Source organism: Canis lupus, chromosome 38, assembly GCF_011100685.1.
Source record: "Canis lupus familiaris isolate Mischka breed German Shepherd chromosome 38, alternate assembly UU_Cfam_GSD_1.0, whole genome shotgun sequence".
In the NCBI taxonomy this organism is placed as follows: Eukaryota; Metazoa; Chordata; class Mammalia; order Carnivora; family Canidae; genus Canis; species Canis lupus.
In genome coordinates, this window is record NC_049259.1 from 20,702,001 (window position 1) to 20,729,675 (window position 27,675).

Here is a 27,675-nt window from a genome sequence, read left to right on the forward strand (position 1 = left end):
CCTTTGCCTGGATGGGAAAATGGTCTTTGGAGAATCTAGTCCACCATCATCCCGGGTTGCCGGCTTCCTGAATAAAGCAAACTGTGCTTTCTCACTGTCACGTGTCTCTCGAGTGTTGATTTCCACAGGTAAGCAGCCGAACCTGAGTTCAGAACTGGTTCTCTGTCCAGTAACAATATTGACTACTGTAGTGATCTTATACCATAAAATCGTATTCAAAAAATAAATCCAGTTACTTGAATATTAGATTCCCAAAACATTAAAATGTCTTTATTGTCATCTGGATGGAACTCAGCTCCTACCTTTATGACACTTTCCACCATTCTAAAGAGACCACGCTTTAACAATATTTTCTGGGAGTTCTAGAATAAAATTAACCCCAATCTTTACAGTCTAGACCCAAAGGCTCCTTTTAAAATGTTCTAGGGCTCAGAAGTGACACATAAAAGGAATAAGATTGTGGGGCTATTCTATGAAAAACTCATTCCTATAAAGACAGAGAAGGGCCTGGGCTCCTGGAGAGTCAGAATCATCACGATCTTGGGATGACAACCAGTGTAGGACCCACTACAGGGAGCCCAAAGCAAGAACGGCAGTTTCCTACTAGCATGATGTCCATCCAATCCAAGCGAGGAAACCTTGGGCTTTGCTTCCCTCTTTCAATTCAGGTTGGACCTTTCAAGGTCCTTCAACCTTCACGAGATGGGATGAACCACTAGGGGTGCTAGAGAGACCAGGAGAACAGAAATCTGTTGCAACAGATGTCATTGGACTTTGTATTTTAAAAATATTTTATCACACGTAGGATATGTCAGTAACTGTATAATATACAGTGTATTCATAGGTAAGTATTGCTTTCATCATCCTGAACTAGTCATCTTGAGTTTATGCTGTTCCTGGGCTGTTTTCCTGGAAAAAGAAGAAAAAATTGGTACACAAAGATCCCATTTATCCCTGGCAACGCTTGGCCCCTTGAACAGAATAGTAAATGTAGGGACGCCTGGGTGGCTCAGCGGTTGAGAGCCTGCCTTCGGCTCAGGGTGTGATCCCAGAGTCCCGGGATCGAGTCCTACATCGTGCTCCTTCAGGAAGCCTGCTTCTCTCTGCCTGTGTCTCTGCCTCTCTCTCTGTGTCTCTTATTATTTATAAATAAATATATAAATCTTTAAAAAAAATAGTAAATGTAGCGCTTCCACCTTTGACTATTTACTACCTTATAAAATAAATTTGCCTCTACCGTAAATGCTGAAAGTGATTTCTGGCTCTTTTGGTGGTGCCCAACATAGTCCTTAGGTAGACAAAGATGAGTAAAGGTACCTTTAGCACCCATGACTGACATCTATTTTGGGTCCCTAGAAACCTCTCCAGAATTGACTTGCCTCTGTTTTACAAACAGGGGCAAAAGAACAGCTGCCAGCGGGGCCACGTAGCTTTTCTTGTGGGTAGCTTTCATCCGTCTCCTCTTCAAATCACTACACATTCAGCCTGGCCCAAACCTACTTCAAGCGTGGGATTTCACCCATTTCATCAGATAGGAAGTGGTAAGTATGTGCCTTATACATAAGCAGCTATTCAGTGTGACTCAAGACCAGAAGGTAAGTGTGCATGCTTCTTTCTCAAATACAAAGTGAACATAAAAGTATAATTGGCACTAAATGATAACAAATCACTCAGATACATGCATAGTACATATATGCCATATCCTGTGCAAATACATCTCACTCGCACCTTCCTCTAAAGCTTGAAGCAGGTGTTAACAGTAGAACTGTGCCTCTCTGAACACCTCTGTTGTTCCTGTTTTCTTTTTCTCTCTTTTGTCTTCAACCCCACTCCCACCATATAGATACTTGAATCCCTGGCCTTTAGCCCTGACTCTGGGGGGGTCAGAGTGTGCATTTGTGAATTATTGTCCTCTGAGTATTCTCTGAAAACTTTTATCCATTTTCTTATCATGGCCATTGCTGAAATAATATATAATTATTCAGAAAATTAAAAGTATGAATTTATTTTTCAGTGACCAAGTGAGAAATATGGTTGTTGTTTTTCTTTTTTCTTTTCTTTTCTTTTCTTTTCTTTTCTTTTCTTTTCTTTCTTTTTTGCGGGGGTGGGGGTGCCGGTTCATCTTAATTTCTCCTGTGAAGACGGAGTCTGTATTCCGGTTGTTCATAGTTTTTGTTATTTTTTATATGCCTGGGTGGTCTTGAGGCAGATTATATTTGGATTTAGAAGAGATCTCTATGTATCAAACAAGACCACTCTGTAACAACAACAATAAAGCATCTGCAGTTAATTCTGGACTGGATTCTCCAAAACTGGACTAATGTGACAACACAAAGTCCCAATTTCTAGTATGTTTGGATGTGCCAGAGACCAAGATGCTTTTCCTCCAATAAACAGTCAAGTAATATGTGAGAGGCCTGTGTAAGCAACCCTCTGTTGGATATCCCCCCACAAACAGGCACACCCTTGGCTTCCCCTACCTCCCCCCACCACCCCATCACTTCTCCAGGAAGACCGTAAGGAGTAGGTAAGAAAGCCCAGAACTGGTGCTGTTGACACAGAAAGAAGGATCCATCAGTAGCATATTTCTTTAATCATTGTTATTTACAATTTATCATCTGACAGACTTACAGAGAATAAATAAAGAAAAGAAAATATACAATTGGTATCTTGTTCCTTTTTCTAATACAGAGAACTTTTACGTGTTCTATTTGGGAATGACTATGATAGTTTTAAGCAGGGATCGATCAGGTTTGCTCTTTACCCCTTGACAAGACACATCATCCTCCCAAGCCCACAAAACTGAGGCCCAGATATTCCCTCCTCGGAGGAAGAGCGAGCCCTGTTGGTTCGGAAACTCAGTCCTCAGGAAAAGTTGCCAGACGACCGGGGAGAAGAACAGGATATCATGAGTAGTAAAGGACATAAAATGAACAGGCTAGGTTACAAACTCTTGGTGTGCTTGCAGGAACCCTACCCAATTCCAACTAATTCTAAGCCTCTTTGCAAGAAAACAGGTTTTCATGCAAAGTGATCGCCTTATCACATTGTGCTTTCCCTTGAGCCTCTTTGCAGATTCTTCCTTCGTATGCTTTTGTGCATGTTGGTAAGCAGAGCCTAGCTGGGGACTCTGATCCTTCGCCCTTAGAGGTTCTCGACAGGTGTCTGCTGGAGAAACCAAAAAGTTTGTTTCAAATAGGTTGGGTTTGGGACCAGAGTCCCTCCCTGCTCTTGTTGGGGGTAGGGGGGTACCTTGTAGAGAACTGCCTTGCACTGCTGTCTAAATAACCCCAAAGAATGAGATATCTCCAAACATCTATTTCATCCTTAGAAAATATACAAATGGAGAATGTACTTCACCAGGTACGAGCCTGGGCACTTTTCTCTCTTTCTTCATTTGAAAATAAGCCCCCGGCATTATAGCAAAGCAGTTCTCCCTAAATTCACCCCACTTAGACTAGATGACAAGTTTCAGCTTCTGACTTTTATTCATTCAAGAAACAACACTCAGCAGATACCTCCTGAGTGCTCGCTATGTGTCTGGAACTTGACAGGACATGCGGTAGGCAGTGTGAACCCAGTAACCACCTTGTGACCCAGTAAGGGGGGAGGTGGAAGATTCCTGCACAAAACCCACAGCTCCTTCATAGTAAATGTACTATGAAGTGTACTATGAAACACTAAGCAACCCCACCCCTGAGGTTGCTTCTGTGTTTACATTTAGTTTGGTCCAATGTAGCCGTTATTCCGTTTAAAAATGGATATTTAGGCAAATGGAAGGTCTCTGCTATTCCAAACGTTGTGTTTCATCACACGCTGGGGGATCCGATGCCATTGTACTCTATTCCTCCCACAAGGCAGCGTTGGTGCCATTAACTAAGTGCCACCCAGCTCTTGACCAAAATACTGGGTGAACCCAAAGCCCCCTGCCTGCCACCACTACAGATCCTACTCACTTATAGGAACAGCAAGAACCATCTAGAATGCCCCACACCTGATTCTCTAGCCAGCAAGCTACGTGCAGATCTCACTGTCTCTTGTGGTTCCAAATCCAAAGCCAAACTAGTCAGAAAAATGTGGAAGCAGTCTAGGCAGGATTTTGCTCATTGATAGGGAACAGATTGATTTGTTTTACTCTCTTTAGAATTTTGTAGAATTATACCCAGATAGTATTTTTCCTGCTGCATCCAAGCCAGACCAGGTTACAAATCAGAAAGGGATGAAGTATCCAGAAACTAAATAAATGCATGTTAAAACAAACAAACAGTAAGTGGTGAAATCTGAGTGAGGTCTTCTGTTTAGTTAATAGCGTTTCAAATGTCAACTTTCTGATTCTGAAAACAGACCATGATTATGTAAGATGTTATCAATGGGCGTTCGGGGAAGGCCGCTCTACTACTTTCCCAACGTCTTGTGAGTCTTAAAGTATTTCAAAATAACAAGTTTTAAAAAGAGAGAGAGACACACACAGCAAGTAAATAATTACCCACCACTTGTCTGCCACCAGGCAACACAGCTAATTGTGCCAGAGAACTCAAAATGCCAGAAATCCAATCACCATTTACCATTCTGGTGTCTTTCCATCTTGATTCAGCATTCCAAGACATTTGCCGAGTGGAAAAGACATTCATCTGTTTCTATAAAAATGTTAAATTTCAATTCAGAAGGATCTCCCAGCATAAAGCAGGATCTGCAACTTCCAGAAATATTCCGGGGCCTACCAAAGTACTGCCAGAGGTCAGAGCCTTGCTGAAAAGACCAAGATGGCAGGTATATAAATGCAAGTTCAGATCAAAGACTTAAGAGCCAAATGTTGGAGTAACCAAAGCCCTAACTCTATGTCTCTTCTTCTTCTTCTTTTTTTTTTTTTTTCAATCTTGGGCAAAACAGATGCTGTTCTGTTTTAGAATATTTCCTTGGAACATCTCATCCCTCCCTCTTGCAGACACTCCCCTTCTTCTGTTCCCCTTTACTCAAAACACATGGCTCAGCCCCACATCATGGCTTTCTTGTGGGAAGTCTGGATGGAACTAGGAAAACACATGGCTCCAATGTGCCACATACCTCGTTGTGTAGATCTCAAACAAGACTTGGTCTCGTCTAACTTCAGCCCTTGTTTCAATGTTTCCCGGTGGCCCTTCTGGGCACAGCAATGACAGGCATTATTTAAAATGGATTTGGTTGGCAGAAGGAAGGGAAGGGGGGAGAAGAGACCCATGAGATGCCATAAATACCCTATTTCTAGGTCCTCGTGTCCAAAGTGGCACTTGGGAAACACAGTGCAGTTCAGGCTAGGAGTTGGTTCCCTCTCAGTACCAGTATCCCCAGCTCGCAGGGGCCCGGCATCCGCAGACACCCTCACACCCCCCTTCCCCGCCTCCGCTGAAATGAGAAGACCTTCCCCCAACGGTTGCTTGCCTGTTTCTCTAAGGACTTGCCTTTTCTGAAAACTCCCTTCCTTTCCATACATTGTACCTGACTTTTCATTTCTTAATACTTATAAAATCTCTGTCATCCAGAACCTCTTTCTCTATACATATTCAACCTTTATCTTTGAGACACTTACTTGTCCTGCCCGCTCTCGGATCTCTCTCCAGAGATGTGCTCTCCTGCTTCGGCGCCACCTGTTTCTACCTCGCTGCCCAGGGCACCCTGGGTCCCTCCCAGGTACTCCCCAGACCCTTCTCTGTCCTCCCCACCAGCCTCCCCACTCCGGCACCTGTGCACTCATCTCCTCATTTCCGACTCCACTTCCCTATGATGCTCTCTGCGATACTGTCCCGTGCACTTGCAAGTGACCTTTCCACAGCATGAAAGCCACGTGCCCCCCGCCCCGTGCCTCGCTCCACTCCAGATCTCTGCTGACCACGTGTGTGTCTGGACCACGCATCAAGCTTGGGACCTAGTTATCAGCACATTAACCAGCAAAAGTATGAATTTAAATCTGGCGATCCGACACCATGATCTGGACATAAACTTTTCCACTTATGTCATGCAGAGGAGGACTCCCTACAAACGTAACAAAGCCCCGTGGTTTCCTGTCCCTCTTCCTAGGTCCTTTTCTAAAGATGCCCAGCTAGCATTCCTCTCATCGGGGTTTGAACTGCTTTTAACTTCTACGTACTAGGCCTTCTTCTCCATGTCCCGTGTTGGGTCTCTTCGGTCTGTAGGGCGAGGCTCTGTGGGTGCAACCAGGTGAGAAGCTAGACCTGTGTCTGTGCTGGAAGACGAGCTTCCTCCTCCCAGGACGGGGCAGCTGTACCTGCCAAAGCAGGCCTGCCAGCCACTTGCAGCATGTTGCTCTGTGACTCGAGGCGACGAAAATCCAGACACATTAAGTTCATTTTCAAGATGATTGGGTTACTATTTTTTTTTTATGGGATCATGGAAGGCAGTGCATCGAGGCAGAAGGGTAAAAAGAAAGAAGTGGAGAGATGAGGCAAAGATGGGGACATGATGCTGTTACTTCTTGTCACACAGAGAAGCCGTGGGCAGGGTCTGCACGTCGCCCTCCCGGACGCATGGTTGTGCAGGAGAACAGCCCGCTGGCCTGATTTCACGGCCCTTTAATTCTACTGAAGTCGGGTGCCCGGATGCAGCACAACTTCTGGGTGTGTCTGTGACGGTGTTTCCAGGTGACGGGAGCGTGGGAACTGGAGCACTGAGTGCAGCACCTTGCCCTCCCCCTCTCCTGTGCTGGGGGGACCTCATCAAATCCACGGGAGAATGGGGAAAGGATGAATCAGATGGAGGAAGGGGGGCTCTATCCTTGCTCCCTGACTGCCGAGCTAGGACACCAGTCTCCCGGCCTGTCTCTCAAAAGCACACCACCCCCAGCTTCCCCGGGGCTGCAGCTTCAGGCGGCCGATGCTGAGCTTCGGAGGCTCCACAACCACGTGGGCCAATCCCTTATAATAAATTATATATATTTATGTCTGTACTTAATTAATTCTGTGTCTCTAGAGAATTCTCCAATACATGAGGTTAATTAGCACTGGTCTTGAAAGCAGAGTATCCGGTATAAGAACCTGTCCGGCCTGGCACACATCAAATGAGATTATGTCTGTAGAAAGGCCTGGTACACTTTAAGGCACTGTCCACGTGGCAGCTGATGCTGTCGCTATTGCAGTAGTTCCCCCCATTATTCCTTCTGCTGAGCACGATCTTCAGAGCAGGAGACACAGTCAGGTAAGGGAATCTGCATCACCTGTTGATCCAGTTGTCCAGACACCCCTGCTCATATCAGGACTGGGAGAGGCTTCAAGTCCGTCTAATCCAATTTCCTCATCTTACGGACAGGGAAACCGAAGTCTGGAAAGACTAAAGGGACTTGTCCAAGGTGACATGCTGGGCTTGAGGCAGAAGTAGGATCAAAGCTCCCAAACCGATGCTCTCCTGACCCCCAAACCAACCATCTCCACAGAATTAGTCCCGGGAGAGACTGGAACCCAGAGACAAAGGACAGCGGTGGGGGAAGGTATTTGCTAGGGTCACCCGATGATCTGGGGAATTGGGGAACTTTGCCTCCGCTGTCACCTGGAGCGATGCTTGAGGGCTGAACAGGGGAGAAATCTCAAGTCCCCGAACGGCCGTGACAAGGGGAACCAGGCAAGGGCTCCAGCAGCAGACCCAAGGACTCAAGACCATTAAGACTATTACTTCTGAGCTCGGGAAGTTTATTCTGTAACCTTTTCTTGTTCTCCTCTGTGGGAGTTGAGAAGCCCCCCCTTCCTGCTTCCACTACATCTGAGCCCTTGGGAAGCATAAAGCTCACAATCTCTTCCGAGGGGACTCTTAAATGACAGCGTATGTTTCCAGGAATTCTCACCCGGACCTTCCCGATTTCTCTCCTGCTGCTCACACCATCCCTGAGGCCAGAGTGTCTGTACGGAGCAGCAGCAGTGAATGACTTCCCTCTCGGGCTCTCCCCGTCCCATTCTGAAATCAAGGGCTCCTAGGGTTAGAAGGACATTAAATGTCGTCTCCTACAACCATTTACCTCGTGTTTGAAAGCCTACACCTCTCTTGCCTACTCTTCAGCCTACCACCCGCCCTCTGGAGGTAGCCCATTTAGCCTCCTGTGTCTTCTGCTGGCCAGGCTTTCTCTAACGAAAAGTGGAAAGCTCTCTGCTCGTACCTTTCCCTCACTGGCCCTCAGTGGTCAACATTTTGGAAATACGCAGAACAGATCTACTGTGTATTGCACACAGCCTTCGGATACGGGTCCCCTAGGGGATGATGCATCCACTAAGAGGGCTGTAAGACTTAGAGAAGATAAACCAAAGGGCCTGTGATCCAGACCTCAAAACACCAGTCTTCACTGATTCAAAACCAGGCTCTCACCAACACACACACACACCTGAAAATATCTGAACAAGAGGACCCTCTGCAGAAATCACAGGGGAATAGCACACCTGTTACCTGTCCTCCACAGACCTCTTCTCCTATGTCCATTCTCTGTTCAAGAATCCTTCCATGCACGAGGTACCTTTTTGGCAAGTGACAGCGCCCCTTCATACAGCCTTGCAGCGGACATCCTCTGCTCTGTGCATCCCCTGTGTTGCCTATGCGTGTAGACCGTATAGACCTTATCCTTGACCCCTGCCCACAAATGAACAAAACACCCACTCCGAGAAGCCAGGGTTTTTCAAGCATGTATCGTCTGCTTTGACAGGACAGGCAAGCGCAGAGAGTAGGACGTGTCCAGAGGGCCAAATTAGGAAACCAAGAAATCTATGATCAGTTACTGAATACCAACCATTCCATCCAATTCTCCACACTTACTGAGTGTTTTCCCTAAGCCTCATCTCATGTTTCCTAAGACATGAGTATTCTTCAAGTTTTTCTTTCTGGAAATACATTTTAAAAGGTGACATAGAAGAAGTATTGTAGCATCTGCACATTTATAAACATAGCATATTTAACCTTTATAAATTATCTAAATTGTCTAGCCTGCTATCCAACACTTTGGTATATTAAGTAAGATTTCTTTACTAGATTTTATCTGTCCTAGGCTTTTTTTTTTCTTTTTTAGTTCTTTAATGTAAAAAAAAAAAAAAAGAGTATATATGGGTTGGGGGGTAGAGAAGTGTGGGAGTGGAGTGAAGAGCGGCCAGGGACACGGAGAGAGAAGTGAACAAGCCTCCGCCTCCCAGGCCCATTCAACGTCCAGATGGAGTGGCTTAGGCGTGGGTGAGTGGTAGGTCTCGTGAGAAGGACCTGGGCCATCGGAATGTCGCCAGGCAGTGACAGCATCACTCGTCCCCTTGTTGAAGGAGCAGAAGGTGGATTTCCTGGAACGAAGGACGGTGCTTGGTGTCTCTTCTCCAGCAGCTGAGCATCAGCTTGTACACAGAGTCAGGGCAAATGACAGGCTGGGGGAGGTAAATCTTGGAAAACAAAAGTGAACAAAAAATGAGAATGTTCAGAAGAAGGGCAAAGAGGAAGTGTAGCCGCATTGTGGTTTTATTTGCCTCCCTCTCCGCTTGAACTTGATAACTGGAACAGGTGAGGTGCCTGTTCTTCCCACGCTCATCTCGGCCCCTGTCCCCTTCCCTTGTCGTGCCAAGTCATCTGGACCAGGATCTCCTGATGAACCACTCTGAGGTCCCTACCATCATGCAAAAGATGAACCTGAAGCAAAAAGAGGTCTCAGACTGAAAGCAAATGGTTAGAACACTAGATCCTCCGTTTACGGCCCACACATGTTGAGGTTGATCTTGGCTGAGCCAATCATGGCAGGGGCGGCAAGCGGGTGAGTTGTCTCAGCTCCCCCACTTGAACAGGAGCCTGGCCAGACACAGACACTGCAAAGCATCCACGTTGCTCCTACTGTCATGTCCCCTGTGACCCCCTGCCCCAGACCTCTCCCCTCTCTGCGGAGAGGAGTCTGCTGACCACAGAGCCCACCTCGCAGCTGATAGTGTTGAGAAATGACTATTCCTCCACTCTAATGTCAAACTTTTAAAATGTGAATACTGAAATTTTAGCAATCAAATATAAAGTAATTAAATGTTGTAAAATGTAACCAGGTATAATTTTGATAAATTATGTTTAGTAATCAATGTGCTCAATTCAATAAATTTTTGTTGACAATTTAAACTTATGCCTATAGGTGAGACATTTACTCAGCATATATAATGGCAATATTTGATTTTGACCTTGGCTTCACTCAATTACTTAACTTCACGATTCGACCATTTGGTGGTCGGTGAAAACATATTTGGTTCACAACCAGTATTTAGTGAAGATGAAATGGTGAGTCCTTTTAAGCTGAGTATTCAAAAATAAATAAGAAAAATAAAATCCTGGAGATTGTTAGAAATTAAAATGAAACTAGGTCAACCTGGGGTCATGATGGTTTAGTCCGGGAGAAAAACCATTTTTTCCTTGGTCCACTCACTTATCTCTGCCACAGGAGTAAAGTTGCCCTCTGTCATGGTAAGAAAGCAATTATTTTTATAACCAAGATAGATAATTTGGGTCCCCTGCTCCCAAAATATGTGCAGAGTGTCAAAATAAAATGAAATTCCAGGACCTCTCCCTATTATTTTCAACCTGCATATTGTCCTATCTCTTGTCGTTCCCTTATCTTTTGCTTGCTCCAATACACTTAAGCAATCGGGAAAATCGAGTTATTTTCTCTCCATCCCCAGCTGTTAGCTTGAGCTGCCATGCTCCAGGGGCGGGGCGGGGGGGGTGTGGAGTGGGGTGGGGTGGTCAGAGTTCTAGCCACATCAGCAAGCCCTAAATTCTACATCTCATGGGGACTTTACAAACGGAGTCAGCCAAAGAAATCTTGGAGTATCTTGACCGGGAATTGGGATCCTTGTCAGCGTGGGAATCCAGATTTTCCCGAGCTCTGGGAAGCCACAGTCCAGGATGCACTTGATCATCTCTGAGCATGTAAATCTAGAAACATTGCTAAATGTTTAGTCCAAACCAAATTGTTAATTCCTACCAATAAATCCCTTATTCACTTTTAAACTTATATTTTTGTTTTTGTGTATTTCCACTAGGAGGACAAACTACACAGTCTAGATCAAAAAATAGAGCCAACACGAGAAAGAGGATTTTATTTCCTGCTACCATTGAGTTGGGGAGGAGCCTGATGTAACTGACCCCTCCTGTCCCCTCCAGTGATCATGGGTTGCCATATGGATAAAGCAGAGGGTATGGTGGGGCAGGAGTTGAGGGGGGGGGAACCTCTCAGTCCATCCTCCAGGTCATCTGGAAAATTAGGCACCAAAGACTGCCACCCAGGTAGCCCAACTTCCAGCTCAGGATACCTGGCTCAGTCAAGACTTTCTTCTTCTCACCTTCTGGAGCACCAAGCTCCAGACCCAGCCATCCCCAGCAGTTCTCACCTGCCTCCCTTGGTCCCGGAAGAACTCTCCAGTATTCTCGATGACCTGTTCATCTGACAGCTGGGAATAGGGCTGCTCCTGGCAAAAGGTGAAAGTCTCCCACAGAGTCACCCCAAAGGCCCACACGTCGCTCGCTGTCGTAAATTTGCCCTGTTTACACAAAGAAAAAAAGAAGAAACCAGAATAGTCTGTGCATGACAAGAGCAGGTAAGGTCTGCATGACCTGGTTATGCCCTTGTGACACCCGGGGCAAGGACTACTAAAACTGCCACGATGTACACAGAGAATCTAAAAGAAAAAGTGACGTTGTTTTGACGTCAGGCTGCAGGCCACTGTCTCGTCCTCCTGGTCTCAGTTTAGGTGTGCTTCTCCTGGGGATGAGATCCTGGGACTGAAAGAGGTGTGGCCGGAAGCTATCTGACTCTGCCACTCAGTGTCAGAAGCTCAAACTTCAGGTTCTAGGGTAGCCTTGGGAAAATGCCCATGGGGATGGCAAAATTAGAATGGGAGGTCAATCATTTGGATGTTAGAGATAGAGGAATCTAGTTTAAGTGCTCGGAGAGGTCCCTGGGAGAATCCAGGACTCTCGCTTCCAGGCCAGGGAAAGTCCCAGTCTTGAAGGGTCAACTAACACGTGACGGCAATGGGCTTCAGGTGTGATCAGCACGCATAGAATCGTGCACATTTCCTATTCAAGAAATACAACACTCAGGTACCTGATGTTATTTATCCTTATTTTTTCAGATCAGAAAAGTGAGATGAGGGGTTTACCAAAATCTCCTAGAGAGTAAGGCCATTAGCAATGGAAAAACAGATTTGGAACAGGATCCTGTGAATGTCACACTAATACTCTTTTACAACACTGTATAATACCTTTAAAGGGAGCAATGCTAATTAATCACATAAAATATGTGATTCACATACAGAGATGATAAAGACCCTTATAAGGACTACGTAAACTGGTGTACATCACAGCAACAGTCATAACAATGGGGCAACTGGAAAGCACTTACACGTCAAATGACAGAGATGTTATTAAATTATTGGATAGATACACACAGTGGAATATTATTCAGCTGTTAAAGTCAGGTTTTTGAAGAACATTGAATGACATAGGAAAGGCTAATGATGTAGAATGATACGTGCATTACATCACCCTGGTTATGTACTATAATTAGTTCCACAGGGTAGTCCCCTTTATCTGCAGTTCCACTTTCCATGATTTCAGTTACCCACAGTCAACAGTGGCCCAGAAGCAGAGCACCCTCCTTCTAATGTATCATCAGCGGGTTAGTAGTAACCTAACGTTACATCACAATGCCTCCACAATTCACCTGCTCCATCTCTTCAGGCAGGCATTTTATCACCTTATATCATCACAAGAGGAAGGGTGAGTACAGTACAATATTTTGGAGAGAGAGAGAGAAACCATATTTACATGACTTTTGACAGTATATTGTTACAATTGTTCTATTTTATTATTAATTACTGTTTTTAATCTCTTACTGTACCTGATTTCTATATTAAAATATCTATTATACCTTTATCATAGGTGTGTATGTATGGGAAAAAAACATAGTATGTATAGGGTTCAGTACTACCTGCAGTTTCAGGCATCCACTGGAGGCCCTGGACATATCCCCCGTAAATAAGGGGGTCTACTGTACATATACACATACATACATATACACATATATATACATATATACACGTATATATACATAGACACATATACACATACACAGAAATGTGTGTATAGAAAACAACCCCAAAGGAAATATACCAAAATATTAAGTGGTTATCTTGGTGAGAGAAAGGGAATAACTATATTTTTTCATTTCAAATTTAATTAATGAATCCTTTAAGAATATGAACAAGAAATAAGCTGATTGACTATAAATGAACAAAGCTAGATTGCTCTCAGGCTTTTCTCTGCAATACTAAATGACAAAAGACAAAATTACATGTATATAGCATTGTAGGAAGTAAGTGTTTAAAGTCTAATAATTCCACAAATCAGCTAAGTGGTGTAAAATCAACACTGACATGTCTCAGATTCGCAGGGTCAGAAAATACACCTCCAAGAGAGACATTTGGAAAAAATTACTCGCTCGTGGTCCAGAATACCAAGCATTGAATAAAAATTATAAAGCAAAGAATGATGAACTTAAAATAAAAAGCAGCAAAACTCATTAAAATAAATATAGAGATGTCAATCCAAATAATTCATTAGAAATATGGTTATGAAATTAATACAGAAGAAAAATATTCTGTGTGGATAACATTTCATTAAGTGATAAGGTTTTTATTTTTATTTATTTATTTAAAGCTTTATTTATTTATTTATTTATTTATTTATTTATGAATGATAGAGAGAGAGAGAGAGAGAGAGGCAGAGACACAGGAAGAGGGAGAAGCAGGCTCCATGCCAGGAGCCTGACGTGGGACTCAATCCCAGGACTCCAGGATCGCGCCCTGGGCCAAAGGCAGGCGCCAAACCGCTGAGCCACCCAGGGATCCCCATGATAAGGTTTTTAATATCACAAATTAATGAAGACCAATCAGTAGGTCGAAAGGGTAGAGAGAAAACGAAGGATAGTAAATCTTGTATGATGATAGGTGCATTTTTAACCTTGTCCTGAATTTTCTATAGCGAGCATGTTACACTTTATCAGCAGAAGTAGGCAAGTGTAAAAATAATAATAATGGTGAATATACCGAGTAAATCCTCTCAAGTCAGAGAAAATATCAACATCTAGTGTTTGCTTGCTGCAAACTTGCCTTGTCTCAGGCTTGTCCCTGTGTGCCACGCGTACCTGCCTACACGTCCGTTGTTGAGGTAGCGCTTAAAAACGAGAGGAACTCACCAGCAAGATACTCTCCCAAGACATCCAGCGGATGGGGAGCACCGCGCGGCCCTGGATCCGGTAGTAGTCACCACTGTACAGGTTTCTGCTCATTCCGAAGTCAGCTATCTTGATGGTATAGTTCTTACCCACTAAGCAGTTTCGTGTGGCCAGATCTCGGTGGACAAAATTGAGAGAGGAAAGGTACTTCATGCCAGAGGCAATCTGGGTAGCCATAAACTTCAGGTTGGCATAACTGAGGGAATAAAAAAAGAGGGGAGGAAGTAGCCTATGGAAAGAGCAAGCTGCGAGAGGCACACATTCTCCAGGGGGTACCAGTCAACTGGAGTTTCCACCAACATCTCTTCTCTGTTCTCAGTGGATCTCTTTGCTTTCCCTCAAAGGGTGGCTGCTCCATTATTCCTGCGTGCTAACCTCCCCTCCTCATGCCAGAACATTGATGAACTTTACTCCCCGGAGCCCAGGTTAGCCTCTTGAATGCAGAGAAGGGATGGGGGACCCGACTTACTTACCTGACGGTGGGTACATTGCCGGAGGCAGAACTAGGGGGCTCGTGGCGGGAAAGAAACTGATTGAGATCTCCATTCTCCATGTACTCAGTGATCATGCACAGCGGGTCATCGGTGATACACACAGCTAAGAGGCGGATGATGTTTGGGTCCTTGAGTCGGGACATGATCTTTATCTCCTTGAGAAAATCGTTCCTTTGGAGGACACAGACATAGGTAAACCCAGAGGCTGCCAGGGTTAGAAACAAGAGGGGGAAGGAGACACAGCAAAGCCTAGTCCTACCCATTTCCCCAGAGTCTTGTTTCCCTTTAAATAACCTTTGGGAGGACAGAGAAGTTGGTACCTGGAAATGCCTTATTCTACACATCCTGGAATAGGATGCATGTTTATTCAACTGTGGTCTTTTTGAGAACAAGAGCCATGACCTGCTCACATTTACATCCCTAGAGTCCAACAAAAGGCCCACCACATAGAAAGTGACTACTATTTGCTGAAACACAGATATGCTGCTAAAAACTCATATGCAAAATGAAACTTTTCCCTGGAAATTGTTTCTTAAGTACACTGGAGTATTTACTTTTTTAAAAAGCTACGGACTCGCTCTATCGATCAAGCAAAGAAATCCTTTATAACGTGAAAAATCATCCTCTGCTTTATCTGGGAACTCTTTCTTTTTCTCATACTGGTTGTTCGCACTACAGGGCACACCAGCAGTAGTCACAACACACACTGAGCAGCCTGTTCAAAACAGAGCTGTTTTCAAGTTCATGGTGGTAGTGTGGAGTTGCTTCCAAATCAGCACTCACTTGGACTAGAACTGTTTGAGGACCCTAGTGACAACCACTCGAGTCACAAAATGGGCTATCATCTTTCCCAGTAACAATATTTGGGTCAGTGAGACCACTGGCCCACATTCTTAAAACTATCAGAGCAGATGAGCTATGAATCTCTGGTGAGTTTTCTAGGAATTCTGGACTGGGAGTTATACTGTATCAATATAAAACCCCAGAAATCAATGTAGTCCTGATGTGACATGTCCCCTCTTTCATTTCCCTTCCACTCAAAACCAGGGGTCTCCACAGCTTGGGGGAGACCATCCTTCACTGCTAAATTACAGTGGCCCCGGGAGAGGAACACCAAACCTCACCAACCAAACCAATGGGCAAAGGCTTTGTTATGTCCTATGTTTTTTTTTTCTTCTTGCCACTCTCTCCAATCACGTGATAAAGTTAATATTAAGAATATCTTGTCTCTCTAAGGGACCCAGAGGATGTCATTTTTCATGCATATCCAGGTCTTTAAGACTGAAGTTCTCACAGTTAAAATTCCAATTGTGTTCCCTCACCTTTCTTCCTTCTTCATTTCACATCCTGTCCGTTGCAACACTTTTAATGAAACTCTACTGACCATACTTGGAATTTACAATAATTTGGGGGACAGGGATAATAAGCTTTCTCTCGCTGTGAGTATCAGCGAGACAAACCAAGTCAACACAAATGGGAAAATACATACGTTACCCAGATGTGCAGACTTCTTTGAGACACAGACAACCAGCTTTCAACCAGCATGCCTCTCTGGGTGAGGATTAACTCACCATTACTGTAATGGAAAGGCTGTCAGACAACGGAGTATGGCTGGAAACTGCAATTTATGTAGTAAAGGATCCAAGAGACTATTGGCCAGTTTGGGACACGCTAACCAACTGTAGGATCCTTTTGCTTTGAGGTCCATGGATACTTTTCCAAGTAGAGGTAGCTTCTCATTTGGGGGTTTGCTGGTCACAGAAGAAAAGGAGCATAAAAGAGAAAAAAAAAGGAATGAGACAGTAAATAGAGACGCGAATAAAGGAGCATGGAGGAGACTCAGCAAGAAAGTTGTGTGTAAAAGTGGAAGTCGGCCAAGAGGCAGTAATGACATTCAGGAGGATGTCTGAGCGCCATGGTCGAAGGAGCACATATTCAGGCTGTTGGGTGTGTTGGGAAGTACAGCTCTGTGCAAAGGGAGTGAGGAAGTAAACATGGAGCTAATTCAATGGAAAGTGGACATCTGCATTTGCCGGAGACAGAGAAGAGAGATGAGGACTGCAGGCCCCTCAGAAAAATAGAGCACAACAGTGAAAGGTGAGGCAGCTCACAGACCTTCCCATCTCAAAGAAAAACAAAAAATGCTCAAAGGTTTCCAGGAGTGTTCCTGATCCTGAAGGCGAAATACATAAAGAAAAATTCAAAATGCAGACCACAGACCTGGCATTCTTGTTGGCGTCTGCTCGGAGCATTTTCACGGCCACCAGGACAGGCTGGTTGGCACTGACATCTAGGGCAAAATCTTTGTCTTTGAATTTTTCCATCCCCTCCACTTCACAGAGATGAACCTAGACAAAAGTCATCTAGTCTCAGCATCATCGTTTCTCCTGAAGATGGCTCAGTACTCTTGCTGGGCATTTCCTGGAGATAAGCTAACTCTTACAACTCAAGCCAAATCATACATGTTAAGATACGTGTAACATGCCTTTAATGCAAATAGTCGAGACAAACAATGATAAAGTTTGACATTGTTACTGCTTTATAAAAGAAACATACATGGATTGGGATGCTATGTGACTGAACCTACAACATACTATTGTATTACGGCATAGGCCACTCTAAAATGGCGCTCGGCAGAAACACTCCAACTTTGACTCAAGGAAGTTTAGTTATTGGCTCATAGGAAACATATGGCAGTTTCTTCTCTAAGGTAATCCCTTAGTATGGTGTTAGTACATAAGTAACCCCTATGTATTAGTAACAGAATAATGAGCCTGTGTTTTTAACCCAGGGGACAGAATGAGTATATACGACATCACAAACAGATGTCACCGGCCCTTGTACATCCACCAACACCAAACCTACCCAAGGGCAAAGCATGCCACCCACACTGAAAACCAATAACATATTCCTATATTTCATCTGGGGTTCAGATGGTGCTGGTGAAAGGCTCCTGTTGCCACTTAAGTCATGGCTTTGGATTCTCAGAAGGTTCCCGTGACTGATAGAAGAGTGCAAAGTCACTATTACGTGCATCACTCGGAGGGCCATCGGGAAGAGTGCTCCTCCTTATCTCAGTTGGCAATTCATTCCCTCCGGCTGATTCTGGGACTCAAGTCAGGGGCGAGGTTGTTTTTGACCACTTTACACATAACTCCCACTGACAGGAAGAAAACAAAGTGGCTATCAAGTAGCAGGATGTTCTTGGACAGTTTATCAAAGATGATCACATCTTACGGGACCCCACCCTTTGTAACCTATCGTAAAAAAATTTGAAAATATTGCATGTTTTTCAAGATATCTGCAGTCTAGTGACTTGCTTGCTTTAAAAATTTCTATACAGAACTCAGAAGACCCAGCAACCTTTGTGGGCTATTTCACAAAGATGAGGTTGATCCCAATACCAGCCTTCCAGAGGACGAGGCAAGGACAGAGGAGTGAAGGAGACATTGAGGTCTGAACCCACTTCGGAAGGGACACTTGGCTCTACTGGCCATTTGTATTCAACCCCTATCTTTGAGATACCAAGAACCAGAGATCCCACTAAAAGATTCAACTCACCTCCCCGAACTGGCCTTCTCCCAGCTTCTCCTTGAACGTTAGGAGTTTCCTGGGGAACTCTTCCACAGCCACGTCCTTCCCTGAGAGCAGGTCCATGGTAACGGCAGGCACCGAGTAGGTGTTGCCTCCCGTGACCCCCTGCAGGTTCACGATGTCAGCCTCTGCGTAGTGTGGCGCCCCCTCAGGCCCGCTGGGCTGGGCAGGCTTCACGACGCCACTGCAGCCTGGGAAGACACAGGCAATAAGTCCTCCTCCAAGGGGCATCTTTGGAGATCCTTCCAGGAAGAAAACCCAAAAGGAAGGCTAGGACCTGCCCCTAAGACAGCCTACACTACTCCATGCCATTCTCACTCAAAGAATGGTTCCCCTGGAGACCCTGTCTCGTGGCCTTCAGAATGTAGAATATCATTTTCTCTTATTCTTCTCAAACTACGTGATCATTAGCAACCTCCTTGGCTAATCTTAGGGGATCGTGGTGAAGCTGTAGGTGTAGTTCACTCTAGATAAGAGCAGAGTAGGAAAGTTCGATGATTTAATCACATCACTTATTTCTTTAATTTGAAGACACTCTCATTGATTTAATAACATATTTTAGGGATGAAACAACTTTCCGATGATTCAATATAGTTTGAGACACATTCTTCCTTAAAAAAAAATAACTTAAAATATGAGGGGGGAGATGTTTTAACATATTAGAAAATAGGTAAGTTACTTTAGGTTAGCCTAGGAAATAAATTCGTTCATATCCTTGAGTTCAACGTGCTCCTTCAATGTTTCTTATCCGCTGAGTGATAAACATATGCGAGTTTCCTTTCCTCCTTTGAAAAGAGCCCTTGCAAAGCCTATGCGTGCCCAGTTAGGTCTGTCTGCTTCTCCATCTGGCCTTTCTCCCAAACACAAGTTCCACTGACTTAGGTCATTCCTCAGGTGCTGACCTTATGGAAAAGCTGCTCTGAGCCTCACTGATGACCCCAGAATCCCTTCTGATGTCACTCTGCAGCACTCTAAAAAACACTGGATATGAATCAATTGGCACTATTTTACCAAAGCAATGCTTTTTATTGAAGAAAGGCAAGAAATATTCACTGATGTAAAAGATCTTGTATCATTCTAATAAATTTTCACCAAAGAGAAATAAACAAAAATTAGATAAACTCAGTTATCTAGATGGCTAGAAGATTGGGAATTCCAGGATGTCTTTAGCTTCATTTATTTGTTTTCTCCAGGTGAAATGCTAGTCCTGAATTTACCACTAATGATGTTTGGTATTGGGTGAGTGCCCTAGCTGGGCTTCCTCACCTTCTTCCTATGGAAAATGAAGAGACCAGACTAGTTGGACTTAGCTTAGGCTCTTCAGGTGTTAGCACCTTAGCGACAACCTTTATCTATTTTCTTTCTCTTCTGACCTGAGGGTCCTTTTAAATACCTACTATGTGCAGTAGCAAAAGAGAGGCACTCAGATTAGGGTAGGACCAGTGGCAGATCAGTCTAGAAAGAGAGTGTGGACTTCTCAGGAAAACGTGGGCTCCTCTCGATTAAAACCAGTCTTGGCTGAGGAGGAGAAAAGTGTCACACCTTCATGATGCCCGTCAAGATCTCTCCCTCATTCTCTGCCACTGGGCCATCCTCACCTGACTCTTCCTCCCCAGGAGCAAATTCTGGGAGTTTTCGTATCAGCCTCGATGGCTCCTGGTAGTCAGGACGAAGGGGAAAGATGCGATCATAAGTGGAATTGGACTCCTGCTCACTTGGCGATGAGGAGCGGTTGTTGTTGAACATGCTGGACTCACTGGGCAGGGACAGGCTGACTGTCATTTCATCATCCAGCATCCTCCGGGAAGCCTGAATGAGAAGAATGGGGAAGGCATGTTGGCACAAAGGGGATCATAGCCTCCTCCTCTTCTGAGATCCAGCTCCTCCACTCAGGTGAAATACCTCTCTGTTACTCTTAAACCCTGGAAGCACCACAAGTGACAGGGATGCGACCTGTGTCAAATGCCTGTGTCATAGGAACTGAGAGTAATCCTCCATTGCTTCAAGGCAAAATGTGATCTCCTAACTTCTGTGCTGCCAATGTTTGTTAACTTCCACTGAAGCATTTATAAGCATTATTTATATGACACTGTGAGAACCTATCAGTGGCCAATCAAAGATCTTCTCCATCTTACAGTTTTTGATGTTCTATTATATACTGGATTTTAGCAGGCTTATCCTTTAATTGGTTTGATTCTGTGTAGACACATTAAAATGCTCATTCACTCAACAGATGTGCTATAACATGATGGCTCAGTAGTGCACTCCATCACTCTGGCTCCATAGCTTAGGATAATATGTCCCTCAATCCTGCATTTTTACTAGCCCAAAATAAAATAGCTATAAGAATGCAAAAGGAAATCCCTAGGGATACTGAAGTGAATTATACCTAATGAAGAAGAAGAAGAAGAAGAAGAAGAAGAAGAGAGAGAGGAGGGGAGGAGAAGGAGGAGGGAGAGGAGGAGGGGGAGGAGGAGGGGGGAGGGAGGAGAAAGATAATAAAATTGTTTTGGCATCCTAGCCGATGTGATCTATCTGCACCTTCTAAAGGAAAATGCACGAATTTGAATGTATGTGAACTATTTGGATTTGAACATAAAAAATGTTCCACTCTCATAAACACATGTTTGAGTGTTCAGTGGAGAACGCTTAGATGTCTGCTTTATCCCCTGAACTAAAAAGTCCTTTGTTACAATCACATCCTCAATACAGAGTTTGGAGCCCAGCACATAGTAGGTACTCAATAAGTATGGGTTTATTTAGCTCTCTCAAAGAAAAAATGTTAAGGACACTACTAAAAGCATCCTGCAAATAATGGTTAGTCTAAAGCTATTTTGAATCATGGTTTTTGGAATATATGTGTATGCCTAAGGGTTTTATACACACACATACGCATACGTGCACACAAACGCATAGACACACACAGAGACACAAATTCTGTCCCCAGGAAGAAATCCTGTCATTCCAAAGCATCTGGATTTATCTTACTAGGATACACAGGGTAGAAATAATTTTTTGAAGGACCAAGTTAAATATTCCAGGGCAAAATTTTTGCTTTCCCTTTTACTTGAAGAATCTCCAATCCAATACTCCTCTTCCAGTCATGAACATATTCCAATCAGGCTCAGAAGATCCAGAGAAGTGTGGTAATTTCTCCAATAAAGAGAAATATAGCTCACAGGGTATAGAACACAGATTCCCTCTTCCCAGTGAAAATGCAGGCATAACAAAATACTCAATAAGACACACATCAGCTTCAAGCTGTCCCATGGACCTTCAGACTACCAGCTTCTACTACCACCAGCACATTTTGCTGCTCCTCATCCAGAACTTAGATACCCAGTGTGTTCCAGCATTCTAGAAGAAAGGTCTTGAATTACCTCAAAGCTCAGAGCTTCTCTAACCTTTCAGTCCACATCCCTTTGAATCCATGGATCAGTGAAGACGTCCATGGCCAAATCTAGAAACACTTAAACATCAGCAGACCCTAAGTGTATCAGATACCTAGCAGAAATGCCCAGGGAGTTGCTATCTAGCCTAAAATACCAAAGTTATAGATATTCCAACTTTTCAGTGGAATGTATATATTTTAAAAGGAAAAAAGTTGACAAATTTCAACACTGACAATTGGAATGACCATAGAAAATAGGATATCAGTTATATGACCTTAAGTACATCACACTTCTATATAACTTACTAGGCCCAGCTCACCATTATTCAACAAGGTTTAAGTAAAAGAGTACACACAAAAAAAAGACCTTGCAGATTGTCGAATGTTAGGCAAATGTATAAAAATTATTCAGGTAAGTTAGGCTGGACAAAACAAATCTGAAGAGGGACCCAGAAGGATGCATAATCACAACTTCCAAGTAAATAAAGTAGAAACAGGACTATGAGAAACTTGGCTTGGATATTAATGAGGCTGAATGTTTTTCTACACACACACACACATGCATGTGTGTAAACAGTAACAAGAGAAGGAACAGCATTATCAGAAATTTTAGCTAGGTACCAATTGTACATCTGTTAATTTTTTTAAAAAACACAGATGCCTGCACTCTCCCCAAACCCAGTGAATCAAAACCTTCAAGGAAGATGTTTGAGTTGAGATTCAATGTATTAGGAAGAGTTTCCTAGGGAGGCTCCAAAATCCTCGTTTCAAACATGAGAAAATGGACTTAGCTTATTCTTTTCTGACTCCCTTCAGCAACAAGCTTCTCCAATCCCAGGCTTCTTAGTGGCCTCAGTTAATGCTCTAAGCATTTACAAGTTCTTATAGTTTGCCTTTTTCTCCTGGGGTGACAGTGGCTTAGGCACGTGTAGCACAGGTTCTTATCCCATGACTGTTCTGCACTTCCTTACCTTCTCCAGCATTTTCTGCCAGAACTGCCTCCAGAGGATGATGACAATGATGGCCAGGAGAATGAAGATGATGGCCACCAAGCAGCCAATCAGGATCCGAGTGTTGCTGTCATCGACTTTAAGCATTGGATCTGTGACCAAGAAGAGAGAGATGGAGAACATCACCATCTCATGGGGCAAGGAAAAGCATGAGAGACTGGACCAGGGACAGAGGTAGAACTTTTTCCTTCAGGATAATTCTACAAGATGCCGCCTTAACACTTCTGCTTAGTTTCAGTCTTGCTAGTCTTGTATGACTTTGCTCCTCCAACATACAGTCCTCCTCCTTGGGGCCGTAGCCTCCGCCTCCTCCTCATGTATCAGACTGGATAATGGAGAAGTTTTCAATTCATCCTCAAATTTTGTTCCTTTATTACCACAGCCTAGGTCTACTGGCCCACAGTCATACCTCATGAAAAATAGGTGAAGAGTCCCCCTTGGAGACACTTGATCATATGTGTTTCCCATATTGCCGGCTCATATTACCAGTGATCATCTAAAGCACTGGATACATTTTTGCATGTATCTCCAATTAGAGAGACTACCATTTTGTTTAATGGACTTCCATCCATTGAGATCCCCTAGAAATGTCCCTTTCCTTGTTTTTGTTCTGAGATACCCAAACTTTCATGAAGCAATTGGAACAACTCCAGACTCTGCTTTAACTGAAGAATAAAATGAACTAGTGAGGAGAGTGAGTTTGGATCCTTTACTTTGGATTCTATCTTTCCAGAACTACCCTTCATCCAAAGCCACCTGGTATAAAGCCTCCTATGCAGACAATCAGGCCCTTGCAAATCTCTACCCTTCTTCATCTTTTAGAAGCCCCCTTCAATTTTAACTTTTATAACTAGAAATCACACATACCATAGGTTGTGGGTGCCACAGGTGAGGTGGGCAGGGCTCCAGAGTTGTTATACATTGCAGCGTCTGTTACAAAATAAGTGTGAGTCAGAGCTGGGGAGAATACAGCTAAGTAGTGGTTTTTCTGGAGGCAGATCGTGACCTAGCACATTGTGAAATCAATTTAGCGAGTTGTCATCAGCCTTTCTTAAAAAGGAACTCATATAATATTCTAAATTTTAAAAAATCATCATTCATCTGGACAGTAAGAGCAACTCTTCTTTTGGAAAATGTTTGTTTAAACGATACTAGGTGTCATGGTACAAAGAAGTTTATGAAACAGTGGCTCAGAGGGCTGTGACCACACATTATCATAAAGCATGCATAGGAAGTCAGACCCAAATTCAGCAAAATGTAGAGAGAACATGATGGGTAAGTGGTCATGGAACAGACATAGCGCTAAGCGGCTCTCCAAGGAAATTAAGTTGTTTTCACTATGCTCATTGACCTAGCCCTTTAATTTATAATCAAACCTCATCCTTATAGGTAAATTATTGATACCGGAGTGTCCTTTACTGTGATGTATAAGCTTCTAAAACTAGCCCCCCAGAGTGTATTTGCTAGATTGATGTTGGCAACTCATTTTCCCCTCTGATTTGTCTAAGGAAGGAAGTCAAGAATTAGAATATGCAATTCCCTTCAACCCGCATGCTCTCCGTAAGTCCTAATTTTTCTTCTTCTTAGCATTATTATGCAAATTGGGAGGTATCTGGCATCTACATATACTTTTCTGCATTGGGTCCTCAAGCTCCAATGGAAATGAATGTTATCATGACATTGGATTATAAAACTCAAGAGATCCCAGGAGTCAAAAACTAGCCCATTGCTGCAATTGGGTATAACAAGGTAAGTGGACTAATTACTCTGCCAAGAGAATAGAATCCCTGAGGATGGATGAGAATCTATGGTCTCATTGTTAACACAATGTAATGACACCGTTTTTAAACATCTAAACCACTGTTCTTTTTTTTTTTTTAAGATTTAATTTATTTATTCATGAGAGGCACAGACAGAGGCAGAGGGAGAAGCAGGCTCCATTCCATGCAGGGAGCCTGACGTGGGATTCAATCCTGGGTCCCCAGGACCACACCCTGGGATGAAGGCAGCGCTAAACTGCTGAGCCACCCAGACTGCTCTAAATTTCTGCTCTTAGTAAATACTTCATGTAAAATAATCAATCTATTCTTAAATTAGGTCTTTATAGAAGAAGGCATCAAGGCACCAAACTTGTTTTTTTTTCAAACAGATGTTCTATTTCCTTATCAGTACATCTTAATGAGCAAACTGTCCTGAAATTTTCTTCCTTTAAAACTTAAATCAGGGGTGCCTGGGTGGCTCAGTCAGTTAAGGGTCCGACTCTTGATTTTGGCTCAAGTCATGATCTCAGTCATGAGATCTTCAGTCATGGGGTGGAGTCCCATGTTGGGCTCTGCTCTCAGCATGGAGCCTGTTTGTCCCTCTCCCTCTACTCATCCTCCTGCTCTCTCTCTCTCTCTCTCTCTCTTTCTCAAATAAATAAATATATAAATTTTTAAAATCTTAAAATAAATAAACAAAAATTTTTAAGAAATAAAAGTTAAATCAGAAAGCATGGGGTCTTGTACTTTATCTTCACATTAGTCTCTCTTCCCCTCTTCTGTTATTTTTCACCTAAACTTTTCTACCAGTCCAGTGCAAGGCTCACTCTTTTGACACTGTTATGAACCCACCCTCTACTGACCTCTCTCCTGACTGCTAATTCTTGGTATCAGTTTTTTGATTTTTTGAGCATCTTTAGAAAAATCAATGTGTGGGTTTTGTACCTCATCTCAATGGTGGTAGACAATGTCCTAAATGCCTTTTAATTTTGCAAGATTCAGCACAATCCCTACTACCCGGTTTGTGGTCTCTAAGCACCATTCTCCAATAAAAGGAACGAGGACTGCTTAAGGAAATGGTTGACTCCATATCTGGAACACCAATGTTTAAAAAGAGCTTGCATAATTTTGTTCTTCCAGAAAATAAGATATTTATCAAAGTCTTATAAGTCCAGATACAAAGAACACAGAGCCAGCCTAAAGGTGTATGCTCTGGTCAAATGTAAGACAATTTGAGCATCAGAAATAATTAATAATTACAACTGATTAAACATACTGAAATTATTAAAAAAGCAATGAATGCATGATGATATTAAAAACCAAAACATTATTGAAGGTTGCTAGGGCATCAACTCTGAAAATTGATGAAGAGAAAAAATTAATCATGTTTCCTGCCCTTTCAATGTGAACCATATCTCAGGGTAAGCAAGTGCATGAGGAACAGTTCTACTAGTCAGAAGAAATTGAGCTAATAAATGCAGAAGGAATGCAAAAACTAGAAAATCACCATTTAACAATCCCTAATGAAATAAATAATTCAAGCAGTGGTCATCAGTGGAGATAACTTGAGCCCAGGAATCAATCTTAGCATTACTTAAGGTGAGAGAATCTAACATTACATCCTCATGATGAGGTTCAACATAAAGGACACAGCACTATCTATGAAAATTCTTGACAAAAATAAATATTGAACTTGAATCAAATCAGCCTGTAGATATAACCACGAGTCTACAGAAATGACAAAAGATATATGCTCTAAAAAATGGCATCACAGAAAGCAATCAGCCAAACCAGAATGGATTTTTTTTAAAAGGACTGTTTTATATTAAGAGAGACACTTAGGAATATCCTAAAGGAAATCTCCCAAGAGGACCTTATTTGTTTTTTTGGTTTTTTTAAATTTTTTTTCTTTATTTATATATGATAGTCACACAGAGAGAGAGAGAGAGGCAGAGACACAGGCAGAGGGAGAAGCAGGCTGCATGCACCGGGAGCCCGACGTGGGATTCGATCCTGGGTCTCCAGGATCGCGCCCTGGGCCAAAGGCAGGCGCCAAACCACTGCGCCACCCAGGGATCCCCAAGAGGACCTTATTTGGATCTGAATTTGATCAAGCCAACTGTAGTAGTAGTATTAGACAATCAGGGATACCTGAATGTGGACAACCTATTAGCTAATGTTAAAGAATTACTTATTAACAAATGTTGTTAGATGCCATAATGCTTTATGCGTATGAGGCATGATGTTTATAAAGATAATGCTATTTTCTTAGATGTGGTCTCACATTTTTAGTAATGAAATCAAATAATGTCTCAAATTTATTTAAAATTCTACAATGGAAAGGGAGAAATGGATAAAACAAGACTGGCAAAACCAGTGGTTAGTAAGGCAGTGACTGATGAGGGGTCTTTACTTTTGTGTATTTAGAATTTTTTCTTAAGATTTTATTTATTCATAAGAGACACACAGAGAGAGGCAGAGACACAGGCAGAGGGAGAAGCAGGGTCCCTGCAGGGAGCCCAATGTGGGACTCGATCCCAGGACCCCAGGATCACCCCAGGATCAGGTTGGCAGACGCTCAACCAAAGAGCCAACGAGGTGCCCCTATTTAGAAATTTTCACTTAAATATTTTAGTAGTGTGCTTCCCCTTAACTGGCTTCATTTATATAGCTTTAGCTCATTGTATTCTCATGTATTAGTCCTTTATTTATGTGCCTTTTACAAAAATATGTAGAACCCAGTAAGTATTCTAGTCTTACGGAAGATTCCTCTATGCATCTGCGAGAAGCCGCCATGCAACCCTTTTCCTTAGAGACCCTCCAGTGAGCAGCTCCAGTCCACCCCTTCCTCCTGTTCCTCCCATTTCCACAGGAGGCTCCCTCAGCTCCCAACCTGATTGGAAGGTGATTTCACTGAACATCATCCAGGTGTCCGCAAAATGGTATTGGCACTTGATGGCACTGGCCATGCGGTGGTGGAGGGGCACCGTGACGAAGCGGGCACTGGGGTTGACATCGTCCAGGACGAGGGGGAAGGACACAGCGTTAGGTTCCCACTCGTTGGCCTCAGAGCGGAAGTAGCACTGCACCTCCTTAAAAATCTTCACACCTTTAGCAAACATGTTGTTGCAATGGACCTGGCAGAGAAAGAGGC

At 43.3% G+C, this 27,675-nt stretch overlaps 1 protein-coding gene and 1 long non-coding RNA gene across 14 annotated transcripts in view; one reads left to right on the forward strand and one right to left on the reverse strand.

The window, feature by feature from the left end:
- Nucleotides 1–2,565: 2,565 nt before the first annotated feature.
- The window catches only part of DDR2 (discoidin domain receptor tyrosine kinase 2), a 149,868-nt gene continuing 124,758 nt past the window's right edge, over nt 2,566–27,675 (reverse strand). For all 7 annotated transcript variants that reach the window (XM_038586245.1, XM_038586249.1, XM_038586247.1 and 4 more), the window contains 10 exons: nt 27,415–27,658; nt 23,629–23,691; nt 22,723–22,853; nt 19,959–20,169; nt 18,328–18,551; nt 16,987–17,114; nt 14,746–14,937; nt 14,234–14,468; nt 11,367–11,516; nt 2,566–9,389 (listed from right to left, as the gene is read on the reverse strand). In XM_038586245.1, coding sequence (XP_038442173.1) covers nt 9,255–9,389; nt 11,367–11,516; nt 14,234–14,468; nt 14,746–14,937; nt 16,987–17,114; nt 18,328–18,551; nt 19,959–20,169; nt 22,723–22,853; nt 23,629–23,691; nt 27,415–27,658 — 1,713 coding nt within the window. In that variant the 3' untranslated portion in view covers nt 2,566–9,254. The remainder of the gene's footprint in view (nt 9,390–11,366; nt 11,517–14,233; nt 14,469–14,745; nt 14,938–16,986; nt 17,115–18,327; nt 18,552–19,958; nt 20,170–22,722; nt 22,854–23,628; nt 23,692–27,414; nt 27,659–27,675) is intronic.
- The window catches only part of LOC111094605, a 72,871-nt gene continuing 57,936 nt past the window's right edge, over nt 12,741–27,675 (forward strand). For 2 of the 7 annotated variants that reach the window (XR_005385792.1, XR_005385793.1), the window contains exons 1-2: nt 22,595–22,935; nt 24,349–24,510. This is a non-coding gene — a long non-coding RNA (uncharacterized LOC111094605). Of the gene's footprint in view, nt 12,757–14,157; nt 14,417–14,616; nt 14,959–17,986; nt 18,221–22,562; nt 22,936–24,348; nt 24,511–27,675 lie in introns of those variants that run through there. The other 5 variants (XR_005385796.1, XR_005385794.1, XR_005385795.1 and 2 more) reach the window with 5 other exon arrangements.